Consider the following 20,933-nt stretch of genomic DNA (forward strand, 5'->3'; position numbering starts at 1 on the left):
CATTTCTTTTAACCTATTCTAAGAACTCATTATAAACTAATCTTAAAATACTCTTTACCTTTCACTAGTCTTCATATTATACGAATATCTTTTCTCACTTCTTAGGTGCTTAATAAAGCCATAGTTTTTAAGCAAGTTCTGAATTTTCCCAGGCTTAACCGAATTTTCTACATTTTTCTACGCTAAAATTTAATATAGGGAAGAAACTTTTTATTTCACTAAGAACTCTTTTTGCAGAGATTTTAAAAGTTAAAAAAAGCATATTAATTTTTACTTTTTATAGCATGACAATGAGTTCCGTTTCCTCGATTAAAAGTCTGTGAAACTTATGACTCTGCAGTGGTACTGAAAATAGGAAAAGAAAGAGACAATTTCCAAAATAAATGACTTAAAATTTTATTATTTTTCACGTTTCAAAGTTCCAAACAGCTGCAGATGATTTACGTGCTCGATCTTTTGTATTTTGTTTCACATAAAATATGCTCAGCCATTAGAAGATAATTCTTTAATTAATATTCTACTGTATTCTATTAAGATGAATTAAAAATAGCGTATGAAATATTTTCATAAAAATTTAATTGATTTTAATAATTTATTATCATAAACTCGAAATGTAGTAGAGTTCCTAATAATATTATTGTGAAAATTTTTAATTAAATTTGTCTTTAATTTATATAGTCATTAAAAAAGGCCATAATTTTCCCCATCTTAACATGACCATTTATAGAAGCTTCAGTTTCTTCTTCGTTTCTTCTTCCATAAAAAGTTTTAAGAAAATCTGAAAGCTTTCAGATTTTACATTACGCCCAAAGGGGCGCTTTTTTAACGTTTTGCGTGTTGCCTTCATTTATTAAATATCATGTTCTTCTCACTCAAACCATAAAATTCAGTTCAACAGCAGTATCGCTAAATAATTTTAAAAGGAGCATATCTTTAGAATTTCCGATAGACAGTTTCGCGCGCTGCGGATAAAAATGCTTTTTTTTTTTCATACAGTGTTGCCATTGCTCGCTTTGAAATCGTTGAGTTTGTTAATCAAAAATTCGTTAAAGTTTTACAAAATCTGAAATAGATAATAAAACATATTTACAGGAGGGTTACGTTATTCAAAATTGGATAGCTCTAGGTATCGTTGTTTAATCACAATGCGAGAAACATACATACATTTATACAGATTCTTCATTGTTTAATTTCATTAAATATAATACAGAGCTCTAATATTTGGTGGCAACAGTTTGAAACATTAACTGTTTGGACTAAAAATATGTTTTCATTTTGGGATGTTGTCAAATACGATTGAAAAGCTCTTGTCGGTATTTCTAAATCTATCTGTACATAGTTCATATACTATAGTAAGTTTACCGTTTCAATAGTAGAGTCCAAAATTGTGTAAGCAATTTTACACATTTTATTAGTTACATGATATGAAGATTAATTAAACTTTATTCTAAATAAAAAAAATTGACTACAAGCTCTCTTTTTCAGTTTAAAGAGCTGCTGGTGTTTAATGCATAGGATTACTAAAGGAAGTGTGAGGATGTTTTAGGACATTTAAAGCAAACAAAAGTTCTTACGCAAAAATATATTTAATTTTATTTTATATTTTGTTAGTTACATCATTATTCATTCAAAATAATTATTCATTCAAAATGGCTCCATGTAAAATTGTTCGATGAGATGATAAATAATATACATAATTTAAGATCTCTGAAGTTATATTCTTAGTAAATGTTAAATCTATAAATTAATTGCGAAGTGTACGTGGATAGTTACTTGGCACTATATTAAAATTAAAATTATATTTCATGAAATGAAATGCCTTTTCATTTCGCTTGACGTCCTCACTGAAATTTCCCATCATAATAATTATAATAATCTTTATCTACATAAAACTCTTTATCTATTAATGAAGTAGTCTCGGAATATTTCACCAATACACTAAACAAGAGCATCTTCAAACCTCCTGAATTAACAGTCGAATGTATATGTTACGGTGAAACACCGAAATCTGGAGAATGTCGACTTTCACCGGTGCATGTCAACATTCACATAGTCGCTTGGTGTATGTCCGAAATATTTTTCAAATACTCTTATTTCTGACTTACACCGGTCAATGTCGACATTCACCATGTGCCAATGGTGAATGTTGAACATATAACAATATTATATTTTCTTCTCCGTAATTCGGTCACGAAAAAACGCACTTGAGACTTAAAATAAGAACTTAAGAACTTAAAACACACAGTACATTCAATATGAGAAAGGAAAATAATAGAAGTTAAAAACTTACTAAATTATGTGATTCAAATCTTATTTATTGCAACAACTTAAACTATTATGACACTTTGAATTGCACAAGAGGCCCTTGCTTTTACAGCTGCATTTATTTGTGGAACACTTCCTTTTGCAATGACAGCGTATACATATACTCCTCTCTTTTCCGATCTACACCAGACATACACTGGTGAGGGTCCGAATGTACAAGAATGTAATGCAATATTCGATCTTTCACCGACGTATTTGGTGAATGTTGACATTCTCCGGTGAAAGTCGACATTCTCCAATTTCGGCCTTTCACAGTAACATCTATATTCAATTATTCAGAAGTTTCGAGTGCGAAAAGCCACATTACATCTCTTAATTGCTCGAAACAGCGTTCTATGTATTGATAATGAGTTGCTCATTTACAAATCTATTTTGTGGCCCATGTTGTGTTATGCCTGTGCAGTCTGGACGTATTCATGTAAAGCAGATGGGAAAAAAACTGTGCACCTTGGTATATTAGGAACAACGCAATTCGTTAAGAACTTAATGTTGTTAAACTCAAAACCTTTTATTATAACCTTGCCGAAAATTTTCACTGCAATAAAAGAACTCTCAGCAATATATAGTTGAGAATTTATAATTATGAATAAAAGATGTACAACATAAAAAAACGGCCTAGGACCATTCTCAACTCCAGAGTGGGTTATAGAAAATTGAGGCAATATTTTTCTGCTGTATATGTTATTATGCGATGCAATTATAACTGTATTATCCTTCTTGTAAATTTTTTTGATCCAGTTACATTTAGTGTTTTTAATGTGTATTATCTGATTCCAGTACAGCTATAGAATGTTTACCTAACAGAATGTAATTAAGACATACACTTGTACACTAAGCATGCAGCCACAAATCCAATTACAAACAAAATAAAACCTCTAATTGTTATCCTAAAAATAACAAGTAACTAAATAAAACATTATACCATATTATAATGATATGTAAGACCAACAATGTGTTCAAACTAATTTTAACAGTTACAAAACTTACGATATTATTAACTAGTTCCATAATGTAACATTATATTCATAATATATAATAAAACGAATTTTGGAGTATATTCCATAATATTCAATCAAACGAATTTTAAAGGCTCTCCAGCGGCGGTGTGATGACGTCGTTGAACACTGGTAGTTCAGTCTGGGATTTAATCTCGGCGAATGAGCTGGCTACTTGGGTGTTTTCGTGGTTTTCGTGGTCCGAGTGTGTAAAGCGTATACGAGCCAGTTTACCTTAGAAAGTCCTCCACGAAGGCATCCCTCCTCTTAGGTAGATAGCCCTCGAGTGCTTTGCCATAACTAAGGAAAACAAACCAGGCGAATTTATCGCTAAAAAATCTTACCACTTTATTAGCTAGTCCCATAACACCTATAATCTATATATAAATATATATATAAAGAAGAAAGTGTGTGTGTTTGGTTGTCCTCTAATTACTCAGTCACTACTTCTAGATCCTGAAAAAGGTCGACGTTCACTTTTTCCAAAAAAAAAAAAAAAAAAAAAAAAGTAGCTGAAATCAGAGATATTAATTAAAAACTCGGAAAAAAATTATAATTTTCGCCCTCATTTTTTGGAGTGGCAAGATGGAGATGAAAATCTGATTTATTTCGGAAGTTGTTGCCACTGTTTGCTTTCAAATACCAGAGTTTGTTGTAAAAAATTTCTAAGATTTACGATGAAATAAAAATAGCGTTACCAAATATGTTAAATGAATTATTCCCGATTCCAAAAATTCGTAGGAAGCTATTTTGACTATTCCCATCTTCGTACGACTTTAATCAGCCGAAATACTAATTAAAAACTATGAAATCGCTAATTTTCGCCTCCATTTTTCCGAGTGGCAACAATCTCGGGCGTTGGAGATAAAAATGCTTTATTTCAAGTGTTGCTACTGCTCGCTTTCAAATCGTAGAATTTGTTAATCAAAAATTTGTAAGTTTTGCAAAAGCTATACATATAAAGAAGAATGTATGTTTGTGTGTTTGTTAACGTTATTGATTTCTGATCAATTATGATCAATTTTTGCCACATTTAATTGACTAAAATAAATGAAATATTGTATGGAACTTGAGCTTTTACGACCATTTGATCAGAAAGACGAAAATTATTAAAAACTGCTTGCCATTGTTGCTGATATAATGAGAGAGAATTAGTTTATTTTTCCATCGGAATTTTTTATGTGGGTTCCATATTGCATCAGACTGAAAAATATATGACTATGAATCGTATTTTTTGCATCGTTATTAGAGAAGGATTACAGCGGTATCGTTCTGTCTGTTATTAGTTGCATTACTCGCAATATAACTTAACTAGCATCGGGTAGTCCGCTAGCTGGATTGTTTATCTAACCGAATGTAATTACAAGTCCAAAAGTTGTTTACAGTACGGAAGATTCTCCGGTTTCTTTAGAAGAATTTAAGGATTTATGAGAGCTGTCTTTTCAACACTTAAATGATTTCCTCAATTAACTAATCGGTTTAATGACTTGGTTCACCTTAATCTGGTTTCTCAGCACGAGGAATGCTAGGTTTGTACGAAGCCACAAACTTTTTATAGCCTTTATCTAATTAGCTTCTGTTTTTGTACGGAAAGCTCATCTGCAGACGATTTTTATCCCAAAAATAACATGTAATTAAGTTTCAGACATGCGGCTTGAACGTTGAAGCGAAAGCAAGAGACCATTTGTGAATATCAAACAGCTCGCGTTTACATCAAACAAATCAGAACTTTAAAAAAACAAGCAACAATTGCAGTTACTTTAACTACAAAACTCAACTTCGAGTCGCGCTACCACCATGCCTCGCCTTGATATAAGTTGCCTCTGCTGGAAATGTAAGATGAATAATTTATCTTCCGTATCATCTCGTGTTTATTCCAAGAAGGTTAGATTAGAAGGAGGGAAGGTTCAACTCAAACGGTGAAGCTTGGCGGCCATGTTACTGTTATCACTGTGACTTGTGCAAGGAAGTCTGTAATTGTAACATTTTTTCCCCCTTTTCTTTTTGAAGCATGTCTGCTAATATTGCATATGGATGCACAAATAGATTTTCGAAAAATATGCCTGGGATTACTGTTCACTCGTAAGTATTTTCTTTTTTTTTTTTTTTTATGTAATTTCATAAATATGTTAAAAAAATGTCACAATGTCATGTTGTTTTCTTTCCAGATGTGACAAAAAAGACTAAATAATAATCGAAACATGTTAAATACAATACATTTTAATGCTTTTGCTTACAGCTGGTATCTTCGTTCCTTAACATACAATGATATATGCTAGGATTATATGCTTGTTGTATAATTTGAAAGCTTAGATAATTCGTTTTATAATTTTCACGAAAAGTAAGAAATCAATTGTTACTATTTTTATGAATTGTAAAGGTGTTAAATAAAGCAACGCTTTTCTTTATGTATTAATTATTATTCATTCTTAAGTTTTGTGAACTGTTACGAATATAATTTGTGCATTTGATCAAGATAAACTGTTCTGTTGTTAAAATATTTTTGCATAAGCTTACAAATTTCTGGGCAGTATAGCGATAAACGTAAGTAAAATATTTACACAAATGAACATGTGAAAAGATATATCCAAAAATTTATATAGGTATATTCTGTAATTCAGCTTAATTCAAGGTAATTTCTTTGAGATTCATAAATATGAAACGCGCATAAACTGAATTCACATAAATCTGTTTTATTTTATTAATATTTATTTTCTTGTTGATATAAGGTTGTTGATTGTGAAAAGAATCTATTTAAAACTTTCATTTAAAAAAAAAGCAATATGTTACCATTTTTTTAGATAATTATCTGCTATTAATTTCAGGTAAAAATGATTCTTTAATAAATTATAATAATATTGCGAATAAAGCAGAAATATCACTTCTTAAAGAAACAATTGGAAAGTATACCAGAGAAGTTGCTAATAAAACCTAAACAAATTCGTGAAATTATGCAGAAACATAATTTGTAAAGGCTTTAATGTTATGCACATGCATTTAGATTTCGAAATATTTCTTTCTGTACTTAGTAAATTACAGATATCATCTTTATAACTTTAAAACAAAAAACTAACAATAGCGAAGCATTTCATTATAAATTTAACATATTTTTACTGGAAAATTCATGCATAGAACAGCTTACAAACACGTACGTTTCACTACCGTATTGCAATGTTTTGAAGCAACAAACATGGACGCCGCTTGTTCCGTGGAGTTTCATTCCCCGATAGTGGAGGAAACTGCGAACCCTCCCTCCTTCTATTCTAACCTCCTTGGTTTATTCAGTTTTCAGAGTGTTGCCACTTTACGAAACTTAAGATGTTTAATTTAGATTTTAAATAGAGACCTGCTTTAATTTCTTTTAATTTAGTCAATTTTTAATTGCTTGACAACATTACAGATTTAAATGAAATAAACGCATTTGTTGTTAATTTAGATCTGTATCTTACTTTCCAATAATTACCTAATTGATATAAATTAAAATGCATGTAGCATTTTTATAACTAATTCTCTCACCTTATGTTATGTACTATGTTTAGATTGTACATAAAAATTAATTTCATTGTTACATTTTGCTCGGAGCATTGCCACGCGACAAAACTTAAGATGGTTAACTTAGCTTTTAAATTCAGACATGCTGTAATTTGTTTAATTTAGTCAAATTTTACGAGGCGTATTCGGAAACTAAGTACCGTTTTGATAAAAAAAATAGTAAAACAATTTTTTCGAATCCAATTTTATTTTTACATGAAAATACATGCCTTAAACTATTTTTCAACATAGTTTCCGCCAATGATCAAACACTTGTCATAGCGGGTAACCAGTTTTTGTATACCATCGTCAAAGAAATTTCCCTCCAGTTTCGATAACCACGACTCCACAGCATTTTTCGTGTCATCGTCAGATCCAAAGCGCTTGCCACCAAGCTCGCGCTTCATGTGCAGGAACAAGTGATAGTTGGACGGCGCCAAGTCCGGGCTGTACGGCGGGTGATCGAACTGCTCCCAATGAAACTGTCGAATTAACTATTGAGTGACACCAGCAGTATGGGGCCGAGCATTGTCTTGGAGCAACACAATTCCTTTACTGAGCATTCCTCTTCGTTTGTTTTGAATGGCACGCCTTAGTTTTGTTAAAGTCTCACAATATCGTGCCGCATTAATGGTTTCACCTCTGGGAAGAAATTCAGTAAGCAAAACGCCTCTCCTATCCCAGAAGACAGTGCACAAGATTTTTTGTGATGACATTGTCACTTTGAACTTTTGTTTTTTCGGAGAATGAGTGTGTCTCCACTCCATCGATTGTTGTTTCGATTCTGGTGTGAAATGACACACCCAAGTGTCATCACCTGTCACAATTTGGTTTAAAAAGTTTTCTCCCTCATCACTGTACCGCGTGAGAAATGTCAGGGCACTACCAAGTCGCTTTGTTTTGTGAACATCAGTGAGCATTTTTGGAACCCATCGGGAACACAGTTTGCGATAATTCAAGCGGTCAGACACAATTTCGAACAAAACAGTACGTGAAATTTGTGGAAATGCCTCTGAAAGATTTGTCGTTGTGAAGCGTCTGTTCTCATGAATTGCTTCATCAACTTTCCTTACCAAATCATCGGTGACAACAGAAGGCCGACCACTCCGAGCCTGGCGTGGACATTTGTTCGACCTGCATTAAACATTCTTACCCACTTTCTCACCATTCCATCACTTATCGCGTATTCACCGTAAACTTCTGTCACTTGATGATAAATTTCGGCCGGTTTAACATTCCTCGCGTTCAAAAATTTAATCACGGCACGAATCTCACAGTCAGCGGGAGAACTAATTGTCTTAAACATTTTGAATGTGCACAGCAAACTGAAAACACAACATAGAGCAACCAAAATGGCGACAATTGAAAGTCAGTGAACAAGAAAGACTAGTGCGCGGCGCTAGAATGAAACGCTGACGAAAGTTTCCGAATACGCTGCGTAATTGCTTAATAACATTTTCGATTTAAATGCAACAAACGCATCTATCTAATTTTCTAATAATTACTTTATTCTTATCTAATTTTCTAATAATTACTTTATTCCTATCTAATTTTCTAATAATTAATTTATTCTTATCTAATTTTCTAATAATTACCTAATTGATATAAATTAAAATGCATGTAGCATTTTTTTATCTGTTTCTGTCACCCTATGTTACGTACTATGCTTAGAATCATTTGGGTTTTAGAGGTTATGTACAAAAAAAAAAAAAAATAGTTTAATTGTTATATATTGCTTAAAATAAAAATCTGATGTGAACATCACGTGACTTCCTTGTACTACCCATTAAATTATACATAGTTTTCGCTGCATGTAATTTAAATGCATTTCTCCGAATTATTTTAATTAACCAATCTCTCAAAGCAAATTGAAAATGACCTCAAAAAACGCAAATTTTGAAATTAAAAAAAGACATAATTTCTTAACAGCATTGAGATTCTTCTGATTATTCTGAATCTGTTTTCTGCCATTCTAATGTTCTAAATATCATAACAACGTAAAAGAAAATGCTAAAAAAATTTATTTACTGCAGCAGTACCTAGCATGTTCTAAAAGAATAAAAAGCAGCTTTTTCCTCTGTTCTATGAAATAAAAATGAGGAAAACACGTTCTATCGAGAGAATTGCAATCGATTAGCGTGAATCATTGTCGAACAGAACATGTCCACCATTAAGATGGACCATCAGCTGGAAATAAGAACACAAAAAATGATATTTTCCTTCCGTTTTGGTGGCCCTTCATCAAAACAAATGACAAAAACAGTAAAAAGGAGCAATATGAACATATATCAAGCCTTACACAACTTCCGCTTCAGCGAGATAACATACATCATACACAAACAAAACAACAAATCGCAATTCCATAAGCGAAACAAAATGCATCAAAGGACTGGCTTAACGCCAATAAAACCAATCTTTTGAAAGTTTGGTTTTATGGAGAACGGATATCTATTTCCATGAATTTTGAAACTTACAAAAATAAATGTTTAATTCACATTGGACTTTCGATATATTCCATTTTCCTTTTAGCTTTTCGCATTGAAATAGTCAGTCTCAAAAACTATTTCGATGGCAATAATAAATAAAGGAAGAATGTCATAAATTTATTGCAATGCAAAGTAACAGCATTAGAATCACAAAAAAAAAAAAAAAAAAAAAAAAAAATCTGAAAGGTTTCAGATTAAAGGGCGTTTCTTTAACATTTTGTCTGTTACTGTCTGTTGTTTGTCTGTCTGATAGTTACGTTCTTCGCAATTAAACCATAAAATTCAGTTCAAGAGCAATATCGCAAAATAGTTTTAAATTGAGCATATCTTTAGAATTTCCGATACACAGTCTCACGCGCTAGAGATAAAAATGTATTTTTCTGTACAACGTTGCCATTGCTCGCTTTCAAATCCTTGAGTTTGTTAATCACAAATTTGTTAAATATTTCCAAAATATTAAATTGATAATAAAACAAAGTCCAAATTTCAAATTTGAGCTTCTACATGCCCAAATTCACAATAGGATTACGTCATTTAAAATTCGATGTCTTTATGTACCGTTGTTTTAAATTTCTTCAAATATAATGCAAGACTCTAACATTTGGTGGCAACAGTTTGAAAAGTGAAACGGGCACTTATAGTGAACCAACGCAAAATCGCAAAACGAAAACAATAGTCCTTCAGAGACAATGCCGCTCTGGACTAAAAACAAAATCTGAAAGATTTCTTTTTTTCCGTACAGTGTTGCCATTGCTCGCTTTGAAATCGTTTAGTTTTTTAATCAAAAATTCGTTGAAGTGTTATAAAATCTGAAATCGGTAAGAAAACAAATTTCTAATTCAAATTAGGGCTTCCGCATGCCCATATTTTATGGTTATTCAAGTTTTTATGGCTCTAGGTACCGTTGTTTTATCACAATGCGAGACACATACGCACATTTATGCAGATTCTTCATTGTTTAATTTCTTTAAATATAAGACAGAGCGATAATATATTCTGGCAACGATTTTAAAAGTGATACAGCCTTTTAAAGTTTTCAACGTAAAATTCAAAAAAACGAAATTAATATTTCTTCACGGCAAATTGCCCCTTTTGACTAATAACTAACAAAGTTTATTTAAATTTTAATCACTGAATCACTTAGTTTAAAATAAAATATCCGACGTTGCTACCACATAGGTTGTACTTGTACGGCCTAGTAAATTAAACACACTTTTTTCTGCACTAAATTTGTTTCCTATAATTTCGTTAGAGATATGTTTCCCATGCAATCAATTCAGTTCTCATTTCGCGGCAAGGCGAAAATACATGAAAACTGAAAACATCATCAGTAAAAATTGTAAAATACAGAAAAACCTAAAACGCGATACACAGTTAAAAACAGTTTAAAAAACAATTTTTGGTCTTACAATTAGTTTGTAGGCAAAAACAAACAATTCTACCAACGGGTATAAAGACAAAATTTTCGGTGCACAAAACTGAAAGTTAACTTTCGCTCGCGCTTGTAAAAAGACACTCAAGTTGGTGCGCCAACTTACTTAATACAGTATTCTACTTAAGAGTTTCAAAGGTAAACAAATGGCGGCCTCCTTACGCCTAGCGGTATATTAAATTGTTGATCATTGTACAATTCTTGCATGCAGATTAAAGCATAAAAACTTTAACGGCATAAAAACTTTAATCGGAGACGTAAGAACAACATAATTCAACTATTTTTAAAGCAAAAAACCCAGAATTTACCAATATATCAGAATACAAATACTGAGGTCAGCGAAGCGGGTAATAAAGTGGGAATATAAATATAAGTTTAGTTAGTTTGTCTTTCTTACATTATATATATATATATATATATATATATATAATTTTAACGACAAAGGGAGGTGTACAACTAGATCTTATAGTAATCCCATGTACAAAATTTCAACGTCCTTACGGCTGCTCATTTTTTGTGTTATGCGAGATGCATACGTACGTACAGACATCACACACACACAAAACACACACACACACACACACACACCAAAAAAAAAAAAAAAAAAACTTTTTCTGAGTCCATTTTAAATCCATTTTGGAAAGACGAGTCCTTTATTTTGTCCGCAAGTTCAGTTGTGATGGGAAAGAAAAAAATCATTCAAATGTATTCGAGAGCGCTCAAAAAGACACTGAAGGTACAGAAACTGAATTCACTATTCTGCTAAGTTTCAAATGTAAACAAATATGGCTGCTAGGGTAATAAAAAGTAGGCTTAGCGGCACTTAAACAATATTTAAATTGTTGGCAATTCTACAGCTATTACATGTAGATTACCTAAAGGCATAAAAACCTTAACCGAAAGATAAGAACAACATAATTCAATATTTTTAAACCAAAAAATTAATTTACCAAAATACAAGAATAAAAAAATCAGCTGACACAGCCGTGTAACAGACTGGGCACACATATATATATATACACTTCTGGTGCGGCTAATTTCAATCAGAAAGGGAGGTACACAACTAGCAGTTCTATATACAAAATTTCAACGTTCTGAGGCTACTCGTTTTTGAGTTATGGGAGACACATGGCTGTATGGACGTTTCCATGGATATCCCGATGTGCAACGTGTATAAGAGACAGTTTCGTTTAAAAAGTGCCTCCACAAAGGCATCCCTCCTTCACATAGCCCTCGAGTGCTTTGTAATAATCAAATAAACCAATCCAAGCCAAAAACAGTTATACTCTCAGTTTCTAATGTAGAGAAAGTCTAAAATATTTACTGTATGAAAACTGTTCCTCTGTTTAAAGGTAAAAAGGACTTTAGAGGGTAAAGTAATGAATCTGCACTTTGTCAATTTCATAAATTAAAAAAAAAAAAAAAAAAAAAATATTACTCCCAAAGGAGCTTTATTTTAATGTTTTGTGTGTTACCTTAATTTATTAAATATCACGTTCTTCGCACTTAAATGTTATAAAATTCAATTCAACAGCAATATCATCGCAAAATATTTAAAAATAGCATATCTTTAGAATTTCCGATAGACAATCTCGCGCGCTGGAAATTATAATGTTTTTTACCGTACAGTGTTAACATTGCTCGCCTTGAAATCGTTGAGTTTGTTAATCAAAAATTCGTTAAAGTTTTACAAAATATAAAATAAGCAATTAAAAAATATTCCGAATTCGGGTTTCCAGGGCCCCATGCTCGGGTGGAGGACTACGTTATTCATAATTTGATGACGCTAGGTACCTTTGCTTTTTCACAGTGCGAGGAAGATACATACATTCCTGCAGATTTTTCATTATTTAATTTCTTTAAATATAATGCAGGGCAATAATATATAATGGCAACAATTTAAAAAGTTATTTGCCATTTATAATGGAACGTGCCGTTTTGAGATTAATAGCTCTTTTGGACTACCGCCCCTTTGGACTAAAAATTTATATGTAAATATTATATATTTTGAATAAATGCTTAGATTGGAACAGCTTATAAGGTATTTCTGCCGCCTTCTTAGCATGCCTTCGTTGTGTAATGACCAGCACACTCGGCACGTATTCGAAAGGTCCGTGGTTCGATTCCCGGCGAGGGTATTGCTCATTTTTTATCTCTTCTGCTTTCAAAAAACCTAATGACTCTACAAGCTAAAGAGGATGCAAATCTTGGTAGGATGAATTTCTCCTGAAACATGGGCCATTTTCTTTCGTCGGCGCATAGTTTGCGGGGAAGTTAAAAGAACTGTCACTCTGGTATTGTTCTTCGGATTTGGAAAGTTGTACGTTAGAATTATCCTGATTATAATAATATCGAAGTAGTTTAATTCATAGGAGTTGTGTACAAGAATGACTCAAGCGTTGAAAGATCTTCAGCTTTGATTCTACAATCTACTAATTTCTTAACCTAACGTTCTGCCTTATTGAACAAACTTCATGTAATAATACATAAACGGCTATTGATTATTTATTTTTCCTGTATGTGTTTATATAAAACTATTATTTGTACACTTCTATGTTTAGCTTTTAGTGCTTTTTTTATTTAATTGTAGTAAGATTTGTATTTTTTTTCCAGTCGACTACAACAGAGTTGTGTTAGAACCCCTTCCAGGTATTCCTGATTCGGACTACATCAACGCTTCTTATATAGATGTAAGTATTTTATTTTCTCATTTCGCCTTCATTAACTTGCTTTCAAAGGAAAAAAAACATTAAAATATATTAGAAGATTATTATAACATCATAACATAATCTTGTGTCAAACAGGAAGGGTGAATGGTTTCGACGAAGGATCCTCTATAATGTTACAAATAATACAGGTTTAGCACAAATGATTCATTTGTTTTAAAAAGGTTATATTTTCAAAAGTATTTTACGTACACACATGAAAGATGTATATATATATATATATATATATTCTGGCCAGTCTCATTTTTCATCATACGGCCGGCTAATGATAATGATAATGATATTATTCGTATGTGTCGCCCAACCGAGATAGTAGTTAATTACTCTCACTGCCGTACAGAAGGATCCAAGTTCAAATACAGGAGAAGGTATGGATGCTTGCAAACGTATAGTGTCCGTGCGCGATGTGGGCGCTCTAAATATGCAGCGAGCCGAAAGTCCTCTTTGGAGGTTGATAGTAGGGGAAAAGGGATGGGAGACCCTCGCACCCGTTCCCTCCAGGATGCTTTTCTTCAAAACAGAGGGTGGAACTTAGCAGAGTCATACTGTCACCTGTTTGGTGCACAAGGCTCTTGCCACCGACAGACGCAATCTTGTCTCCTTGAAGCGGTGAGCTTCGTGGGCTTTTTTTAATGTCATACAAGCAGGATTAGTCAAAACAGTAACATTATTCATATGTTAAAATCTATAAATGCTGCTTCAAAGTAGTTTGAATATTATAGTGAATAACAGTTTACAAAAGTATGCTTCAAAACATGGAACTTAATACACGAAAATTGTGCAACAATTTATTTCTTTATTTAATAGCTTAGTTAGACTAACTAATTGCACAAATTTAATATTCTTTTCAAAAACAGCATTTATAATGAAAAGATAAATGTATTAGGCATTTTAAATAAGGGATATCGAAAAATCTAGATAAAAATGAAACCTTTCTGTTTCTCTGAATTGAAAAAACGGAAAGTATATTAAATAAAAAGTAATAATAAGCAATGTAATTTTAGTAATTTAGTAAAGGAGAATATGTTGAAAGCAATTTCGATAGTTTTGAACTAATGAATAATCTATTCCGTTTCTTAAAAATTTCGGATAAATGTTTATGCTTTCTTAAATTCTAAACGCATTCACTAATTCCAATTTTGTATAATTTGGGTTTTTATTGTTTTTAGTTTTTATTTCGATTTTAATACAGATTCATTTTTCTGTTTCAGAGTATCCTCAAGCCAAATGCTTTTATAGCAGCTCAAGGTAAATACGAGAAAATTTTTGCTCTAATATTAATAAACTATAACGGTTTTTATTGTATATAACCTCATGCTTTAAGTCTTTAAATTGTTCCTGGATTTATGATTACTGCAACAGAAATTTTTTTATCCAGAAATACAGAAAAAAGTACAGACTAATTAAAAAATTAGTGTATACAGAATATGTAACTTTATTTTTTTTTCCTTTTAAAGAAAAATATTATCTAGTAAGTAAAATGTAAATAATGGTGTAAATAGAAATACTAATGTTGAAAAACTAGAGTGTATACATTTTATAAAAGAAATGTTAAAAAAATTGTACATATTAAAGAAAATTAATGAGCTGTTTTTATGAAAATGATAAAATTTTATAACACTGCTTTGTACTGAATGTTAATGTAATTTTTGTAATTTTTTTCGACCTAAAATTTTTAAACATACTTTCGATTTAAAAAATGAAAAAAGTGATTCTAAAATATAATTACAAAAATAATTGCAACGGAAATAGCTAAGATTTCTTGGTCTTAAGTTTCGAGAATGTAAAAGAGACATTTTTATTTAAAAATCGAAATTACTGATAAAAGTACTCTATTTTTACTTCCTTGTACGAAGTAAAAAGGAAGTATTGTAATCGCGAAAAGTTTCAGGCAGCATATTTCAAAGAAAATATCCATTTTGACAACTATCGAATGCAATTTAACGATGTTTTTGCGTGATATCTGTACGTAAGGAAAGAATAAAATATTCTTTTCCTCCAAAAAAGTTATAAAACTGCTTTAAAATGAATTTTGAAGACAATTTTTCGTGGCGTCTGTATTAACGTATGTACGTACGTATCTCGCATAATTCAAAAACGAGTGGCCTCGGCATGTTGAAATTTTGTATATAGGACTACTATAACATGGAGATATGCACCTCGTATTTTGGTTGCAATCGGCCGCACCAAACGTATATAAATATATTTATATATATATCCACTCTGTTACCCGGCTCAGTGATCTCAATTTCTTTACTCTTATATGTATGTAAATTGTACATTTTTTGCTTTAAAAATGATTGAATTATGTTGTTCTTATCTTCCAGTTAAGGTTTTTATGCCTTTAGTAAATCTGTATGCAATATGTTTAGAATTTTCAACAATTTTAAAGTTGTTTAAGTGCCGCTAAGCCTAATATTTTTTTATGGCGGCCATTGCTTGTTTACATTTGAAACAGAAGGATAGTGGATTTGTTGCCAATCTAGAGAAACAACAAAGATAACGCCTTCATTTATTATTGAGAATTAAATCATGCTTAATGCTTTCTGGAATTTTTTCGAGGAAATAACTGTTTAACATTTACTTCGTAATTTTTAATACAGATATTTTGAGTTTTTATGCATTTTTGCCTTGTCGCGAAGTGAGAACTGAATTAATTGAATGAGAAATACTGAATCGTCTATGAAAAACTGTTTCTTTTTTGTTTTGTTTGTTTAATTTCTTTTATACATCGTTCTAGCTTTATTATAGCATTTGAATGGAACATGTGGCAACGATTAGATAATTCTTTAAATGATATCAATTTTATGCATTCTGAGTTATAATATGAACGAAATATAATACAGTTAAGTGAACCTAGCGCCAGAGTTTCGCTATGGTAAGCAAATAGAGTGAATTTTAAAGAGTGAGTTTATTCTATTGTGGTTTATACGCTGTCGGTGAAATAGATTTAATTCAATTCAATAAGTTTAAACGAAATGCAATAAAAAAGGCGTATAATTTAACATTCCGTACAAGGAAGTCATGTGGTGTACACATCAGATTTTTTGTTCTTCACAGAAATATTTTTAATTATTTTTCTTTTCGCAAAGTTTGAAACTTTAATAGCGCTAATGAAATTAAACCTAATTTGTTACAAAATTGCTAAACTCGAGTTCTTAAAAAAGCTGTTAAAAGCGTACCAATCAGTTAATTCAGGAAAATATTGTTTCACTTTCAATGCGAATAATTAAAGAAATTAAATATTCTAATAACTTAATTACTTCTCCATTCTTCTTTCAGAATTTATTACAAGTTAATCCTTACAGGTTATTTCATTTCATTAAATTAAGAATAGGTTATGAAAGTCTTAGTTACTCGTCAGTAAGTCCAGTAACTAAGACTTAATTTTAGTCATACTTCGAGATAATACTCGGTTTTATTTCTAATGGGATTGAAGCATTGTTTAGCCAAGCATTTGAATCTTCAATATAAATGCATCACTATATGTCCAGATCCTCAGTATTTTCTACTGAAAAATGCAAATCTTACATAACGATAGAACTTTTCAAATTTTTGAAAATATTTATCTGCTCGTTTCGGTTGGACTCTCACTTGTTATTAAAATAACTTATATGAAAGTTTATCGCATTTGCCGTGTTATGAAGAAGATAAGTAGATAAATAATCATGAGTGGAAATATTTATTTTTAGTTCTTAAGTGAATAAACCCATGAGTATCATGGGTAGGACAGTGAGTGCGTTTGATTACCGATAACTCTTATACAAACATCCTCGTAAACAGCCATAAGTGAGACTTTCACTCATCCCAAGTCCTTGAGCATGCAGATCTAGGATTGGTTTCTTTTTGTTTATTTGATTATGGCAAATCACGCTAGGGCTATCTGCCTAAGAGGAGGGATGCCTTCAGTGGAGCACTTTGTAAGGGTAACTGGCTCGTATACATGTCGCACATGAGAAAAACAACAATGCAGCTAGCCCGTTTTCTTGCAATCGAATCCAGGTCGGACTACCTGCGTTCAGCGACTTTAATTCTCGGCCGCTGGCGAGCAGGCAGTTCTAGAAATAATAGTGAAAGAGGCTACGGTCTACTATAGGCGGAGCGGTAAATTCCACTGGGCACTGGTAATTCGGTCCGAGGTTCAAATTCCGGGGAACGAGCTGACTGCATGGGTGCTTTTGTTGTTTTCCACGTGTGTAATATGGATGCTAGCTATTTCCTCTCGAAAATCCTCCATGAAGGCATTGCTCTTCTTAGGCAGGTTGCACTCGAGTTCATTACCAGAATCAAATAAAATAACGCCGCTCAGACGGTATAGTAGTTAAGGAAGTCTACTACGACACCGAAGGAGCGGGGTTCGAATCCCGGAGAAGTCATGGATGTTTGTAAATATACAGTGTCTTTGCCGCATGGGTGCACTCTAAATATATGGCTAGCCGAAGGCCCTCTCGAGAGGTTGTGGTAGAGGAAGAGGGTGGGAAATCCTCGGATCTGTCCCCTTGGGTTGATCTCCGTTAAAATCTCGGTTGGAACTGAGTGAAGTCTCTTGCCAATGGCCGGCGCAACACGTACTTCTGTCAACTCCATGAGCGGGCAATCCCATGAATAATCTTATGGGATAGTAGATGTCTTCCAAATTATCCGACTTGAACAGACTTATGAGTTATGAGTTCACTTATGAGTGTCCTGAGTTTATTAGTGAATAGGGTTACGAAACATCATCAATGGGACTGACTATTCAACTACTTATTCCGAGTTCTAAGTCAGACAGGATCCTGATCAGAGTATTTTTATCCGAATCCTTGCGAGAACACTTTTGTGAATAAACATGAGTGGACTGAGTTTCATCTGCTTGTTCCAAATACTTGAACGAAGAAGCTCGTTAATAATTTTAGGTGAGATGATAAGGATTAATTTACTTATCCTGAACCTAGCTATGAACCTAGCTCTTTGATCCGCGAAATTTGTGCAAAATGGGGTAAACTTTGGTTTGGTTTATTTGATTATGACAAAGCAGTCGAGGGCTATTTGCTTAAGGTTAGGGAAGGCTTTATGGATGACGAACTTCTAAAGGAAACTAGATCGTGTACACGTTAAACATTGCGAAAACCACGAAAACGTCCATGCAGCCAGCTCGCTCGCCAGGATTAGAACCCCAGATCGAACTACCAGTTTTTAGCAACTTTTACCGCTCGGCCGCTAGTGGGTCCAAAATGGGATAAAGTGTAGTATTTCATTTAAGGGTATCTCCCTGCAACCCTCCTTGAAAGGCTAGACCCCTGAGTAAGGGTCAGTGAGATTGAAAGTACATCAGTTTGTCATGAGCTGTTGAGCGACTAGTTTCATAAATATTCATGAGTGGAACACAGTTTGCCTCTTTAGTTGATCAAAGAGGAACATTGCGAACAAGCAGTATCAGTATGATTTTTGCTTCACATTCATTCACAAAACACTTCTGCAGATGCAATCCAAGAATTTCGCACCTTTTTTTTTCCTTCTTAGCAATTTGTGAAAATTCGTCTGGACAGGACAACGAGAATTTCCAGAATGATCAAGTTTTTAGTACCTCTTATTTCATAGCAGGCAATTTGATCGAAAGAATTAGACTGAATTTCCTTTTTTCATGTGAATTGACTGTACTCCTAATATGTAAGAATAACTAAAGACAATTGGTTTCTGGGAAAAGAAAGAAGAAATCAAGATTGTGATTAGAAAATTTATTCATATTATGAAAAATTAAATGCAGTGAAACCTCGAGTCTGGAATTTCATCTGTTCTTGAATGCCATCCAACATGTTCGTAAACTGAAACTATTTTCTCCAAAGAATTAAGGTAAAATAATTTATTCCTGGACCCGTCGTTCCTGGATCACAGGTAATCACTTACTTAAAATTTACAACAACGCTTTCCGCACAAATTCTAAAAACACAAAAATAATGAAAACCATTAAATATAATATGAAAAGACGTGAACACAATATTAAACAGATAACATATATAAAATTTAATTTAATCCTACCCTATGCACTCATGATGAATGAGTTTCTAATTCTCCCTCATGATGATGGTTATCATGAGGGAGACCTATGCTTATCCCTAGTCCTTGAGTAGACAGCAAACGGCATAAATGTAAAGTGATAAGAAATCCATATTATTGTTTGGATAAGGCGTTCTCTTTCATTAAAAAACATAAAGTAACCGTCTTTCTGAGACATATTCTTTTATATTTTCTTTGTCTCTTAGCACCACTAAACTCTGCTTCAGACTCACAAGGCCGCCTTTTCATTCAAAAGTTTGATTATCACTCAAAATTTTGAATCATTATGATTTGCTATTATGTATATTTTTTAAATATTTCTAAAAGAAGGCATGGAGCTGTCATAGGAGAACTTTGCTGTTGCTTGCAGGGAGATACCCTTAAATGAAATGCTACACTTTATCCCATTTTGGACCCACCAGCGGCCGAGCGGTAAAAGTTGCTAAAAACTGGTAGTTCGATCTGGGGTTCTAATCCTGGCGAGCGAGCTGGCTGCATGGACGTTTTCATGGTTTTCGCAATGTTTAACGTGTACACGATCTAGTTTCTTTTAGAAGTTCATCATCCATAAAGCCTTCCCTAACCTTAAGCAGATAGCCCTCGACTGCTTTGTCATAATCAAATAAACCAAACCAAAGTTTACCCCATTTTGCACAAATTTCGCGGATCAAAGAGCTAGGTTCATCTTTTCTTTGTTCCTCTTCCTCTGAAGAGTCTACAATTGCCTTTTGTTTGCCAATTCTGAAAGTACTTCAATTCTCTTTTGTAGAATTCATTTTCTGTGATCCTGTAGTAACTCATCCATGTCTTCAATGTTAACTTTCAAGCCCATGCTTTTATCTAGAGACCCATTATCATAAATACATTCTCATTTCTCAGTTACAAGTTGTCCTTAGTCTCTGCATGCAATACAATCAGGCCGCAATTTCCTCTAGGCCGAGTTTTTGTAAGTCATTTGCTGCTAATCTGACAATGAGTGTTAAGCAAGGAAGATATTAAAATGTTGTTTCTAGAAATCTTTGAGTGTTAGTTCTATGTCTCGTAACTCCAGACATCGTTCTTCATTTGAGAAGATTTTTAATTTGGTAAATTGTTCATGAATCAATGTATTTACACTCAGAGTCTTTCGTAATCCGAGGTTTCACTACTCGAAGTTTTTTTTTTATTTCCAATGCCAGATTAGAAGACAGCTGTAGTCGGAAATACAAACAGAAGGAACGGATAATAAAACTAAAACTACAGTAAGTTCATAAATCGTTCATCTTGTGTCGAGCTCTCCAGTATTTCTTCCACAAGTGTCCCGAGTCCAGTGTAGGGTAGTGACTCAAATGGTTCGCGTCCATTTCCTCACGAATGTGCATGATTGGCTAATGTTGGTCAATTGCCAATTGCGCATATTCAA

General features: G+C 32.8%; 1 protein-coding gene across 1 annotated transcript in view; it reads left to right on the plus strand.

Moving 5' to 3' along the window:
* Positions 1 to 20,933, plus strand: part of Ptp36E (protein tyrosine phosphatase 36E) — a 304,097-nt gene that overhangs the window by 194,539 nt on the left and 88,625 nt on the right. The window contains exons 3-4 of the mRNA XM_085827038.1: positions 13,383 to 13,459; positions 14,707 to 14,743. Coding sequence (XP_085683164.1) covers positions 13,383 to 13,459; positions 14,707 to 14,743 — 114 coding nt within the window. The remainder of the gene's footprint in view (positions 1 to 13,382; positions 13,460 to 14,706; positions 14,744 to 20,933) is intronic.

The sequence above is a fragment of the Stegodyphus dumicola genome, chromosome 11 (assembly GCF_044657685.1).
Source record: "Stegodyphus dumicola isolate Sdum_Otavi_A_Nest chromosome 11, ASM4465768v1".
In the NCBI taxonomy this organism is placed as follows: domain Eukaryota; kingdom Metazoa; phylum Arthropoda; class Arachnida; order Araneae; family Eresidae; genus Stegodyphus; species Stegodyphus dumicola.